The following is a 15,040-nucleotide window of genomic DNA, read 5'->3' as shown; positions in this document are numbered from 1 at the left end:
AGAAATAAAAAATAACTATACGTGAATGCTATAAATAACTGTATACCAACAAATTGGATAACTTATATAAAATTGAAAAATTCCTAGAAAGACACAAACTATGCAAAATAACTCAAGAAAAAACTGAAAATCTGAATAGGCCTATAATAAATAAAGAGATTGAGTGTGTAATTTTAAAACATCCCACAAAGAAAACACCAGGCTCAATGGCTTCACTGGTGAATTCCAGCAAACATTTCAAGAGGAATTCATACAAATCCTTCACAAACACCTCCAAAAAAAAGAGGAGACACTTCTCAACTCATTCTATGAGGCATTACTCTGACATCAAAACTGGATAAAATGTCACAACAAAAACTATAGACCCCTTATGAATACAGATGCAAAATTCCTCAATAAAATATCAGCAAACCAAATCCAGCAAAATATAAAATGATTATACACTATGACCAAATAAGATTTATCCTAGGAATGTAAGCATGGTTTAACATCTGAAAATCACATAATGTGATATGTCACAATAGAATACTTAAGTTTAAAAAAAAGCCACATGATTATCTAAACAGACAGAGGAAAAACATTTGACAAACTCCAACACCCTTTCATGAATTAAAAACACTCAAAAAGCTAGGAATAGAAGAAAACTTTCTCAATCTGATAAAGAGAATCTATGAAAAACTCACAGCTAACATCATACTTAATGGTGAAAGACTGAAAGCTTTACCCCTAAGATCAGGAACAAGGAAAGGGTGTCTGTTCTCACTACTTCTATTTGACATTGTACCAAAAGTTTTAGTCAGAGAAATTATGAAAGAAAAAGAAATAAAAGGTATCCAGATTGGAGTAGAAGGAATACTATTTCTATTTGCAAGATGACATGATCTTACATAGAGAAAATCCTAAGAAAACCACTAAGAAACTATTAGAACTAATAAATGAGTTCAGCAAGATTGCAGGTACACGATCAATACACAAAAATACTCCTATACACTAGCAATGAACAATCCAAATATGAAATAAAGAAAATTCCATCTACAATAGCATTAAAAATGAAATAATTAGGAAAAATTTAATAAAAATAGTGTAGGCACACTAAAAATTACAAAACTTGGAAAGAAATTAAAGATCTAAATAAGGAAAACCAGCCCATGTTCATTGGCCATAAGACAATATTGTTAAAATGGCAGTACTTCCCTAGGCAACAGACTGACTCCCTGTCACAGAAAGGAAAGAAGGAAAGGAAAGGGGAGACAGGAAAGAGGAGAGGGGAAAGAGGAGAGGGGAGAGGAGGGGAGAAGGGAGAGAAAGGCAGAGGAGGGGAGGGGAGGGGAAGGAAGAAGAGGGAGGAAAGGGGAGAGGAGGAGAAAAAGGAGGAGAAAAAAGGAAAGGAAAGGAAAGATTTGCAGATGCCTATCAAAATCCCAACTGGTTGATTTTTTGGGTTTTTTTTTTTTTTTTTTTGCAGACATGGATATGATGATCCTAAATTTCATATGGGAATGCAAGAGACCCAGAAGAGACAAAAATCATCTTAAAAACAACAAAGAGGACTTACTCGTCCTTATTTCAAAAGTACAGTAATCTATCTTATCTATGGGGGATACATACCGAGACCCCCAGTGGATGCCTGAAACAATGGATACTACCAAACCCTAAATATACTGTTTTTTCCTAAACATACCTATGATAGAGCTGACCTTATAAACTATGTACAGTAAAAGATTAACAATAATAATAAAATGAAACAATTATAACAATATACTGTAATAAAGTATGTGAATGTGGTCTCTCTCTCCCTCAAAGTATCTTAATGTTTTTGAACCTCAGTTGACCAGGGGTTAACTGAAACCAAGGAAGGCAAAATCACTGAGAGGGCGGACTACTATATACAAAACTATAGTAACCAAGACAGTGTGGCTCTGGCATAAGGACAGATACAGACAGGAAGGCAACAGAACTGAGAGTCCAGAAATCCATACATCTATGGTCAATTGATTTTTGACAAGGGGAGAAGTAAATGGAAAGTGACTCGTGGGTGTAAGGTTTCTTTTGTGGGTGATGAAAATGTTCTAAAATTAGATCATGGTGATGGTCACACAACCCTGAATATACTAAAAGCCAATTAATTACACACTTAAAATGGGTGGATTTTATGACATGTGAATTTCATCTCAATAAAGCTGTTCAAAAAAAGGATATGGGAATGTTACGAACAACTTCACGCCAATATATCTGATAATTTAGATGAAATGAAATACCCCTTTAGGCCAGGCGCAGTGGCTCATGCCTGTAATCCCAGCACTTTGGGAGGCTGGGGCGGGCGCATCACAAGGTCAGGAGATCGAGACCATCCTGGCTAATATGGTGAAACCCCGTCTCTACTAAAAATACAAAAAATCAGCCAGGCGTGGTGGTGGGTGCCTGTAATCCCAGCTACTTGGGAGGCTGAGGCAGGAGAATCGCTTGAACATGGGAGGCAGAGGTTGCAGTGAGCCGAGATCGTGCCACTGCACTCCAGCGTGGGCAACAGAGCGAGACTCCATCTCAAAAAAAAAAAAAAGAAATGCCCTTTTATTTGCCTTATATTCTTCCTGTTAGATTTATTTCTATATTTTTTCTTTTTGCTGCTCTTACACAGTGTATTTTTTTCATTATATCTTTTAATAAACATGTATTTTTATACAGGAACACTACTGAGTTCTGCACGTTAATTTTGTACCTATCTCCCTTCCAGAATTATCTTAATGCTTAATGCTGCTTATTCTCTTGGATTACCAGTTATAAAACAATATCATCAGCAAGTAATAATTTACTCCCTCCTTTCCATTTTTATACTTCTATTTTGCTATATTTCTATTTTCTACTTCTAATTCTGTTGGCTGGTATCTCCAAACACAGTTAAATTATGATAGTCTTGTCCTTGTCTTGTTCCTAACTTTAACAGGAATGCTATTAGAGTTTTTTTCTTTAATCAAGATGCTGTTTGGAGTTGAAATAAATATATTTCAATGGTGTACGAAATTATCCATTTTTTTCTTAATTTAAGAGGGTTCGTTTTAAAAGAATCTAGAATAGATGTTGAATGTTAACAGATGTCTCTTCAACATCTATGCAGAGGATGGCACAGGTTTCATATATTTTAGATTTCACATATATATAAAATTATATTAATAGATATCTCAATATTGAACTATCCCTATATTTCTAATACACTTCAGTTGGTCTATAGTATATTACCCTTTCAATGTGCTGCTAGATTTTGTTTCCTGATCTTCTATTTAAAATTTTTTGCATCAATATTCACAGGTGGAGAACATTAGAGTCTGTAGTTTTCTCTTTCTGTGTATTTATTGTCAGGTGTCAGTGTCAATATTATACTTGTTTCATAAAAATAACCTGGCCACTTCCTCTCTCTGTGCTTTGTAACAATTTAAATAATAATGGAAATATATGTTTTTTAAAGGTTTGAGGACATTCCCTATCAATCTGAGCCTGGTGTTTCTGAGGGACTGTATCTCTGAGAACTTTTCCTATTATTTGTCACCCCATGGTCATCAGTCTATTTAGACAATCTCCATGGGAATCAGTTTTAGTAAATTACATTAATATGCCATCCAAATTTTCCATTTCTTTTGCACTTAGTTGAGCAAAAACAACAACAAAAAAACCCTTGTGATTCTTGATTCCGCTGCATCTGGATGCTTGCTCCTGCTCCTCTTTTCCCACTTACATAGGTTAGCTAATGAGCTTCTTTAATCAACAGCTATTTCTCATCCAAGCAACCAACTCTTAAGAGTTTGAGTTCTTCCATTTTTCTGTTTTTAAAATTATTTCCATTTGAATCTTCTTTCCTTTTGCTTTCTTTCAGTTTCTTTCTTTTTTCTAATTTCTTGAATTGGGTGCTTAACTCACTTTCATCCCTTCATATCTATTAATATAATTCTATGATTCTAAATATTCTATGTAATTCTATGAATTTTTCCTTGAATACCATTTTAGCTATAACCAACAAATATAATATTTTCATTATTGTTATTTTCTAGGTATTCTGCAATTTCAGTTTAAATTTTCCTCTTTGATCAAAAAGTTTTTTAAATGTCCAGTTCATAGTATTTTTTTTTCTTCTTTTTTTTTTTAGCTTGTTTTTTCTTTTTGAGATAGGGTCTCACTCTGTCACTCAGGCAGGGGTGTGATCACAGCTCACTGTATCCTTGACCTTCCGGGCTCAAGCCATCCTTTCACCTTAGCCTCTTGGTAGCTGGGAGTATAGGCATATGCCACTACGCCAGGCTAATTTTTCTATTTTTCCATTTTGTGTAGAGACAGGGTTTTGCCACATTGCACAGGCTTATTTTGAACTCCAGGACTCAGAGAATCACTTGCCTCAGTCTCCCAAAGTTCTGGATTACAGGCATGAGCCACTGTGCCCAACTTTTCACTTTTAACTTATATGTTTATTGCATGGGCTTTATGATCTAACATATGATCAATTCCTAAGAATTTCCTATGAATACTTAAAATGTCCTCTCTGCTGTCAATGTTCGGTGTTTGATATATATGAATCAGATTTATCATCTGACATGTTACTTAGTTATTCTATATTCTTAGTCATCTTTTATCTACTTGATCTGTTGCAGACTCAGAAAGATCAATTAAGGCCTTCTACCTTTAGTTATTGTCTATTACTCCATGTTACAGCCTACGCTTTCACTTTGTGATTGTTGATGCAATGTTATTTGGAGCATAAACATTTTTAACACTAGCATCTTTGAGTTACATCTTTTATCATTACAATATGCCACACACACACACACAAAATCACAGTGACCTGCAGGATCTTAAACATGATTTCCCTAGACACCATTCTTACCATGCAGCACTGTGAACAAACAGCACTGCTCTGGCAGTTATACAGGACTCAAGGCTTCCACCTACTCTGCTCCAGGTCACATGAGCTGCTCCCTCTACATGAGCTACAGCCTCTTCCTGGGCCCATTCAGCAATAGTAGCAGCCACACATGCAAGTTCCCCTGCAAGTACTTGGGAAGAGGATCCTCAGTTGTATCACACAACAGCCAGTAGAGAAGCTGGATTTAGGACTTTCCTGCTCTTTGATGATGTTAGCTGTAGGCTTGTTAAAAAACAAACAAGCTAAAAAGAACTTTTCTGCTTAGAAAACTGACCAGATAGGCCAGACACAGTGGCTCACACCTGTAATCCTAGCACTTTGGGAGGCCGAAGCCGGGGGATCACTTGAGGCCAGGATTCAAGACCAGCCTGGCCAACATGGTGAAACCCTATCTCTACTAAGACTACAAAAAATTAGCTGGGTGTGGTGGCACACACCTGTAATCCCAGCTACTCAGGAGGCTGAGGCAGGAGAATCACTTGAACCCAGGAGACAGAGATTGCAGTGAGCTGAGATCGCGCCAATACACTCCAGCCTGGGTGACAGAGTGAGACTCCATCTCGAAAAAAAAAGAAAACTGACCAGATAGCCTTAGCCTTTGCTGTGTGACTGTGTGACCTTCCGGTCAGTTTGTTAACTAGGAGCTTACAAAAATCGCCCATTAGCAATTGCCTTTTCTGTAATGTGCTAAATTGTGCACATGGTTTGCTCTTACTTGTTAAAAGACTTAAAGCTCCAAGATTCAGTGTAATGTGCCAGTGTCTATGAGAAAGAAAACACAGTAATTCCTCTTAATGTCTGCTATGGTCTAAATGTTTGTGTCCCCACAACCAAATTCATATGTTGAAATCCTAACCCCCACGGTGATGAGGTGGCACCTTGGGGGGTGGTTAGGTCATGAGTGTGGAGTCCTCATAGATAGGATTAGTGCCCTTATAAAAGATGCCCCAAAGAGACCCCTTTCGTCTTCCTCTTCTACCACTGAGAAGATGATGCTCATGAACCAGCAAGCAGGCCCTCACCGGACACTAAATTTGCCCGTGCCTTTTTTTTTTTTTTTTTTTTAAAGACAGGGTCTCTGCTGCCCAGGCAGGGAGTGCAGTAGGACAATCATAGCTCACTGTAACTTCAAACTTCTGGGCTCAAGTGATCCTCCCACCTCAGCCTCCTGAGTAGCTAAGGCTACAGTCGCATGCCACCATGCCCAGCTAATCTTTTTGAATTTTCTGTAGAGATGGGGTTTTGCTACGTTGCTCAGGCTGGTCTCAAACTCCTGGCCTCAAGTAATCCTTTCACCTCAGCCTTCCAAAGTGCTGGGATTACAGGTATGAACCACTGTACCCAGCCTCTGCCACTGCCTTGATCTTCAACTTCCTGGCCTCCAGAACCATGAGAAATAAATGTCTATTGTTTAAAAGCTATCCAGTTTACGGTATCTTGTTACAGCAGCCCAAATGGACTAAGACAATATCTTTAAGAACCATACTGGAAAAAAGAAATCATTCATAATAGAAATGTTGACAATAAGGGAGACTTAAAAATTAAATACCCTTTTTACAAATTATTCCATTACAAAGGGGGTTAGGGGCCGGGCCTGGTGGTTCACACCTGTAATCCCAGCACTTTGGGAGGCCGAGGTAGGCGGAATATTTGAGGCCAGGAGTTCAAGACCAGCCTGGCCAACATGGTGAAACCCCATTTCTACTAAAAATACAAAAACTAGCTGGGCGTGGTGTCACATGCCTGTAATCCCAGCTACTCGGGAGGCTGAGGCATGAGAATTGCCTGAACCCGGGGCAAAAGGTTGCAGTGAGCCAAGACTGTGTCAAAGACCTAAACCTGGCGAGAAAAAGAGAGCCACACTCCAAAAAAAAAAAAAAAAAAACCAAAACAAACAAAAAAAATAAAGGGAGTTGGAAATAGTAAGAATCACAATGTATTTTATTATACACATTAGATGGCACAGAATGCTCTAGTACAATGCAATGTCAGCTTATGGGAAAATCAAACCATCACTACCTAGCACTTAATCTTCCTTTGTACTCAGAGGCTCCCCATTCAAGCTAGTGTCACAGTTAAGTTGTCATGTTTTGAAATGCACAGTTGGGTTGGATGATTCTGGTACTGAACTGGAAATATTGTTAGCATATGTAAACAGAGCCTCTAGAAAAATAAACTCACACACTAAGATCTCCTTGTACTCCATTCATAACCTTTTTTTTTTTTTTTTTTGAGACACAGTCTTGCTCTGTCACCCAGACTGGAGTACAGTGGTGCAATCTTGCAATCTCGGCTCACTACAAGCTCTGCCTCCCTGGTTCATGCCATTCTCCTGCCTCAGCCTCCCGAGTAGCTGGGACTACAGGCGCCCGCCACCACACCTGGCTAATCTTTCCTATTTTTAGTAGAGACAGGGTTTCACCGTGTTAGCCAAGATGGTCTCTATCTCCTGACCTCATGATCCGCCCGCCTCAGCCTCCCAAAGTGCTGGGATTACAGGCGTGAGCCACCGCGCCTGGCCCATTCATGGCCCTTTTAAAATAAAGATAGTTGGCTGGGCATGGTGGCTCACTCCTGTAATCCTAGCACTTTGAGAGGTCGAGCCCAGAGGATGGCTTGAGCTCAAGAGTTCGGGACCAGCCTGGGCAAGATTGTGAAACCCAGTCTCTACAAAATACAAAAATTAGCTGGGCATGGTATCATGTGCCTATAGTCCCAGCTACTCGGAAGGTTGAGGTGGGAGGATTACTCGAGCCTAGGAGATCAAGGCTACACAGTGAGCCGTGACTGTACCACTGCACTCCAGCCTGGGTGAAACAGTGAGACTCTGTCATGAAAAACAAACAAAAAAAAATTTAGATTTGAGATTCATCAAGAGCCCGTTCAGCCCTGGGTAGGAGCATTGAACAAATAGAAGGGTACATTCAAAGTATGTGGAGAATAAGTACGTTTACCCAAATCTAACCTCAATTTTGAAAACACTTATTTTGCACCACTGGTGAACTGGCTATTTTGCCCCTATAGAATGAGTCTTTTCTACCTACAAAGTGATTGTCAGTATATATTTTAAAGGTTCTTGGTTTAATTTTGTTACTATTTATTTTATGTTTCATTCAAGTACATCACTGATTTAAATAACCTATTCTTACTATGAAATTATCTAAGTGAGATCCTGTTACTGTTTTTATAATCCTAAATCACTGAGCTACGGCTCCCCTGGCTGAACCTGACTGACACAGAATTTACTTATCCCAGTTCCTGCTACCTGCTGGTTCACTCAATACAGGGTGGCCATCATTGTTATCACTATTGCTATTGCCATAGCTATAATAATACTTTCACTTTGCAATTAAAATAAACCGGGCCACTGACACGTTTGTTGCTCTGTGCAAAATGCCAATTCAAGTTAAATTCTTACAAGAAGAAAATAAATTCAGTGTTCATCAGCAGTCCTTTTACTATAGTTTTCCCAGCCATTGCTTGGTTGCCTTCAGTTACTCCTCTAGTAGTTCCTTGAAGAAAGGTTGTTAGTTGAGTATAATATTCTTGAACTATATCTCCTTTCCTAGAAACCTTAATCCACTGTTGTCTAGAGTTAGATGTCAATATTAAGAAGTCTGAAGTCTTCTGGATGCACTGGCTCACACCTGTAATCCCAGCACTTTGGGAGGATGAGGTGGGCAGATCTTCTGAGGTCAGGAGTTTGAGACCAGCCCAGCCAACATGGTGAAACCCCCCATGTCTACTAAAAATAAAAAAAAATTAGCTGTGCATGGTGGCGCATGCCCAGAGCCCCAGCTATTGGGGAGGCTGAGGTAGGAGAATTACTCGAACCCAGGAGGCAGACGTTGCAGTGAGGCACGATCACACCACTGCACTCCAGTCTGGATGACAAAGCAAGACTCTGTCTCAAAACAAACAAAAAAAGTCTGAGGTCAACCTCATTACCGTCAGGCTTCAAAGTACCTCAATCTTTTAACTGCCCAAAAGATTCTTTCATCTTTGACTTCTAGGAACCTCACTAGAATGTCTTAGTATTAATTTTCCTACATCTTTTTTTTTTTTTTTTGAGACACAGTCTCACTCTGTCACCCAAGCTGGAGTGCAGTGGTACGAACATGGCTCACTGCAGCCTTGACCTTCTGGGCTCAAGCAATCCTCTTGCCTCAGCCTCCTGTGTAGCTAGGACCACAGGCATGCATCACCATACCTGGCTAATTTTTTATTTTTTTGTAGAGACAGTGTCTCACTTTGTTGTCCAGGCTGGTCTCAAACTCCTGGGCTCAAGCAATCCTTCTGCCTTGGTCTCCCAAAATGCTGGGGCTATAGGTGTGAGCCAGGGTGCTTGGCTCCTGTATCATTTTTTACTGAGACACGTCTTCTCGATCTGAAAATTCACATCTTTTCATTTTGGGAAAATCTTTCTTGTCTGCTGTGTTATTATATTATAGGCTTTCTTCTTTGGGAACTCCAATTATGTATATGTTAAATCTCCTTTATCTTTCACTACTGTCATTTTCTCTCTAATCCTTTCTAACCTTTAACTTCTCATTTTTTTTTTATTTGTTTTGTTTGGATTTCCTGGCCTGTCTCTTGTTTTCGACAGTTATCTATTCCTACTTGTGCTGCATACAGTTTTGTCTTTATTTTTTGTAATGTTTTTATTTTTTATTCCACTTCTTTTCTGAGCTCTGCAGCTTACATTTCATCTTCTGATGTCTTGCCACATGCCTGAACTTATTTTATAAAGGCAGCTATTTTATTTTTGTGCTCTTTGTTTCATAAAGACAATTTCTTGGCCCAGCGCGGTGGCTCATGCCTGTAATCCTAGCACTTTGGGAGGCCAAGGCAGGCAGACTGCCTGAGGTCAGGAGTTCGAGACCAGCCTAGGCAACATAGTGAAACCCCTGTCTCTACTAAAATACAAAAAAAGAAAAAAAAAATTAGCCAGGTGTGGCGGCATGTGCCTGCAGTCCCAGCTACTCGGGAGGCTGAGGCAAGAGAATTGCTTGAACCCAGGAGGCAGAGGTTGTAGTGAGCCGAGATGGTGCCACTGCACTCCAGCCTGGTGACAGAGTGAGACTCTGTCTCAAAAAAATAAAAATAAAAATAAAAAATAAAGACAATTTCTTTATTCATGAGAAAGTAATCGTAATTTCTATGAGCTCCATGGCAATTATTTTTATCTTTGAAGTTAAACATTCTTTATCTGTCTTTTATGTTTCTGTTCCTTTTTTCTTGCAGTATTTTAGTACAGATTCCATGCTTTTCCTTTTTTGACAACCAGCTTTGAATTAGTTGAGGTTTTTCTGCACCAGCTATTTGTACAAAGTTTATATAAGGGAAGGACTGGGTATTTCAAGTGACGGGAATTTTCTTTTTGACACAGGGTTATGTAGGCATCCTTTTAAATCTTTCTCTCTCCCAAGCCAAAAGAGATAGGCAGCTCTACAAGTATCTCATCTACCCTCTCTACCACTTGAACAGATTGCTTAATGGAAATATGGCTTGATCCTTGATCAGTCCCTTCTGCACCACCTCTTAGGATCAAAACGGGTCCAGAGACTCTCCTCTCATGACCTGTGCTTTCTATTCTTGTTGGAAAAAAAAAAGGAATTTGGGTTTTATGCTCCACGTGGAAAAAAGTACTCAGCTAGTTCTTTCTGAGATCCACATATCCCCACAGATAAGTCTCTCTATACTTCCTCTAGCACCCCTGCCCCATCTCCAGTGCTTCTTGCAGGTATTCCTTCTGTGTTGTGGTTCTTGGTGTCAGATATCTTCAAATCTCCCAGTTTTGTCTACAATGGAGTTTACATTTCTTTTTTCCATTCTCCTTGTTGCTTTGAAGTGGTTTCAGAGACAAGAAGGGGAGAATGTCAAGTATACTCTGCTACATTCAATCTGAAATTTCTCAGTAGGAACAACTTTTATTAAAACCAGAACCACTGTCATCTTATGATTTTCAAAGCCCCATCATATGTAACTTCTCCCCTATATATGCTGTACACATGCTAGTCATTAGCAACTTAAGCCTAAAAAGGTTAAATGGCTTACCCAAGCTCTCAAAGCTAGTTACAACCCAGGTGTCTTGATTCCTGTTCCGGTGCTCTTATCACACTGCACATCCATGCAATGGCCACTGAACTCAACTGACCTTCCTTCTAAATATACATATTACCAGAAGCTAATCTCTAAGAATTATACTTACAAAAGAGCAGGAAACCCCATAACTGACAAACATCAGGAATGAGGAAGAAAGAAGACCAAGAAACTGGGATTAGTTCCCGTTACCTGGCTTAGTATCTGTCACTCCTTCCATGAGGACCAGTCCTACTGGTCGCTGACAAGCGATGCTGCAGAAGCGGAAATGTAGCAGGAAGTCTCGGCCATATTTGCGTCTCTCTGTAAACCAGGAAAAGACATATAGTGAAAGAAAGACGATGAAGCCACATGCTGAGACCTCCTTAGTACCAAGCAACTTCCAGCATAGGTACACAGAGGAAGGATTCAGAAGACAAGGAGATTTTCCAATGGCTATGATTTAAAGTTGTCCATTTTATTGGACAGCCATTGGGAGGATAGTGAGAAAACAGGAATCTGCTAAGAGAAATGAGGGATTACACTTTTTCTTGTCATTGAGACACCAGCTTTCTCCCAAAATGGGCATGAAGACACAGCCAACCAAGAATGTGACATGTGCTCACCTGATCTCTTGGGGTGACAGGAGGTGACATACTGACAGCAATCAGTGATGCCCAGGGAGCTGGGCCACAGCGGGGCCTGCAGCTTCCTCTGGTAAAGCTGATGAGAGAAGTCTTCCTGTCCAGATACCTGGGAGGAAAAAGAAGGGTGGGAATAAGGAAACCAAGATAGAAAAAGGAAGTAACAGCCCATGTTTTGGGACATGTGGACAAATACAAACACATACAATCACACACTACGTACATGGTATAAGCAAGCATATAAGTCTCAGGGGCAGGTTAAAAATAAGGACCAAATTAAAATCATTACTTTTTCACTGGCAACACTGAAATGTCCATGAAACAGGAGGAGGGGTAAGAGACTGAATCAAGGGGAATCAAATAGTATGAACATGTGGTTCCCTAAATTTTACCTCCGAAAAATCAATACAATTCTCCTCCACAGGGAATATCAACTCTCAGGGGCTTTAAGTTGCAATGGTTAAAGGTTTATCCTCATCTTTGGATCTTCTGGATCAAGGTCTAATATCCTGAACCTATTACTGGGTAACCACAGGGTCAAACCAAATGGGAAAGCACCAAAGCACTTTACCGTATCTACGTCACCATCCTCGGTCAAAGCCAATGAGCAGCCTGGGAACGGACAAAACGTAGTAGGGGAAACATTCGGCAACATCAGTCATCTGCACATCTCCAACGTGTGTAGCAAAAGTCCCTTTATGCCATTTAACAACAACAAGTACTTGAAAGCCAAAAGACACTAGCTAGGTGCTGGGGATAGAGCAGCGATAGACAGAATCCCCTTGCCCTATAAGGGCATAAGTTTTCAATATGTCATCAGAAGTAAAACAGATCTGCAATTCAATGGCCACTTAATAGCTGTGTGACTTACGGCAAGTTAGTTAACTCTCTTGGGTTCAGTATCTCCTACTATAAAATGGGATAGGCCAGGCGCAGTGGCTCACACCTGTAATCCTAGCACTTTGGGAGGCTGAGGTAGGTGGATCACCTGAGTTCAGGAGTTCGAGACCAGCCTGGCCAACGTGGCGAAACCCCATCTCTACTAAAAATACAAAAATTAGCCGAGCATGGTGGCACACACCCGCAATCCCAGCTACTTGGGAGGCTGAGGCAGGAGAATCACATGAACCCAGGAGGCAGAGGTTGCAGTGAGCCGAGATCGTGCCATTGCACTCCAGCCTGGGCAACACAGCAAGACTCTGTCTCAAAAAATAAATAAATAAATAAATAAAATGGGATAATAATACCATGTACAATTAAGAATCTTAATAATCACTACCAGTTACTGACTTTGAGCCAGATACTGGAAAACACTTTACACGCATTATTTTATTCAATCCACCCAAAAAAACACCTCTGAGGCAGGTCCCATTATATCCCTCATCGTATAGATGAGGCAAATGGGGTTCAAGAAAGTTAAGTAATTTGCTCAAGGTGGCAGAGCATGGATCTGAACTCAGGACTGTCTGGCTTCAAAGCAAGTGCTCTCATTCACTATGCCTAACAGTGCCTGTCATGTGGCAGGCAGTCAGTAAATTCTTTTCCTCGTTCCCTGAGTTCCTTGATTACAGCTCCTTTAGGGCAAGATCATGGCTTTCTCTGCACACATCTGGCTCATTTACATAAAATCCCATGTGCGCAACAGTAATTCAATCGTTTTGTGTCCTTCCACCATTGTGCCTTGCCAAAAGTTAGTCAATAAATTGAAACAGTAGGGGCAAAATAGAGGAACAAGGAGATTAAGTGACATAAAAAAATCAGCACAAGCTGATAAAATTATGAGGTGTTTGTCATCAACACTCAACAGTTAGAAGGAATGAGATCCATATGCAAATTGCTGAGTGAAAAAAAACAAGCTGAAAATGAAACATACAATAGTGTATCATGTTTATAAAACACACATGGTAGATTACGTATGGGCTGTTATAAGCAATGACAGCACAGTATTTGAGAGTAAGAGCTCTGCAGCCAGACCACCTGGTTACAAATCCTGGCTTCACCACTAACTACTAGCATAACCTAGGGCAAATTACTTCACTTTTCTGAGCTTTAGTTTCCTTATTTATAAAATGGAAGCCATGATGGAAATTGTGAAAACTAATTAGCTAATGAGTATAAAGTGCTTAAAATAGCACATGGCACACAGTTAAGTGCTTAACAAATGTAAACACTGATTACAATATCATAGGAACATAGATATCACTGTAAATGCAAAGAAAACAAGCTAAAAGCCTACCACCAAACTTAGAACAGTCATTATGTGACTCTAAGAGAACAGAATAGGCAATGTGGGTAATAAAACAGGCCTGTGCCTTACTGCATAATGTTTAAGTTCCTCCAAGTATGTACTTATGTATTACTTGTGAATTAAAAATATTAATGATAAAAACTGAAAAAAATTCCAATATGCCAAAGTACTCAAGAATTCTTAACTTCCAGGCTTGGGTACAAGCTATTCAACATAACAAGAAAAAGGAGGAGCAGGCCAGAGCAGGTGTACTGAGGTCCCTGCCACAGAAGAAGCACTGATGCTAACACCTGAATCTCTCTTAGACCATGTTCCCACCCACACCCTGGCCTCTCCCATTTCACCTTCCAGGCTGGCATCCCATGGTACTGGAGCTCTCCATCCCTGATGAAGTTGTAGAGAGGTGAATCAGGGACAGAATTTAGGTCCCCGCACAAGATGATGGGGCAGTGGCTGCCATCTGACAGTCTGGCCACCTTGTCCACTTCCGCCAGGAGAATGGCCATCTGGGCCAGCTTGACATCACCCCGGCGTGGGTTGTAAAGGATATGGGTATTTGCCACACACAGCGGGGCCACCGAGACTTGCCCCAGGCCTTCTGGGACGAGTGGTTGCAGTAGCAACACTAAGCCCACATTATCCCGATTAAGTAGCTCCAAGCCAGGCCGGAAGTACTCCACAGGGCTGGCACAGAGCAGGCGGAATCTGGTAGGCTTGTAGCAGACAGCACAGCCATCGGTTTTACACCCAGTCCTCCTCTTGTAGAAACAGGTAAAGCCTGCAAGGAAAATCCCACCAAAGAGATGGGTCAGAGTCCTTAAAGCCTGAATCCCTTCCAACCAGCACCAACAGTCCCAGTGTATGTCCCTGAGGCATTGTTCCTGCTGCTCAATAAAAGCCTTTGCCACTTCCTTGGTTCAGCAGGTTCCCCCTTACATTGTAACCAGGTGACTGACGGGCTGGAAAGGCAAGGAGGGAAGGGTATGAAGCAATGTAACATGATAGAAAAGAGCACAGAATCTAGTCAGATAAGCTGGATTCCTAGCTCCACATCTACTAGCTTTGTAGCTTTGTGATTCTGAGGAAATCACACGAATTTTCAGAACTTCAGTTTCCTCATCTGTAAAATGGGAATAATAACAGTCTCACCACATTGGT

The 15,040-nt window shown here is 40.5% G+C and overlaps 1 protein-coding gene across 10 annotated transcripts in view; it reads right to left on the bottom strand.

Moving 5' to 3' along the window:
* Positions 1–15,040, bottom strand: part of ANGEL1 (angel homolog 1) — a 39,068-nt gene that overhangs the window by 5,996 nt on the left and 18,032 nt on the right. For 9 of the 10 annotated variants that reach the window (XM_058429498.1, XM_058429495.1, XM_058429497.1 and 6 more), the window contains 3 exons: positions 14,227–14,660; positions 11,617–11,743; positions 11,204–11,314 (listed from right to left, as the gene is read on the bottom strand). In XM_058429498.1, coding sequence (XP_058285481.1) covers positions 11,204–11,314; positions 11,617–11,743; positions 14,227–14,660 — 672 coding nt within the window. Of the gene's footprint in view, positions 1–11,203; positions 11,315–11,616; positions 11,744–12,205; positions 12,247–12,715; positions 12,834–14,226; positions 14,661–15,040 lie in introns of all 10 variants that reach the window. The other variant, XM_032134978.2, reaches the window with a different exon arrangement.

The sequence above is a fragment of the Hylobates moloch genome, unplaced genomic scaffold (assembly GCF_009828535.3).
Source record: "Hylobates moloch isolate HMO894 unplaced genomic scaffold, HMol_V3 SCAFFOLD_16, whole genome shotgun sequence".
In the NCBI taxonomy this organism is placed as follows: Eukaryota; Metazoa; Chordata; class Mammalia; order Primates; family Hylobatidae; genus Hylobates; species Hylobates moloch.
This window is presented reverse-complemented; position numbering and strand designations above follow the sequence as displayed.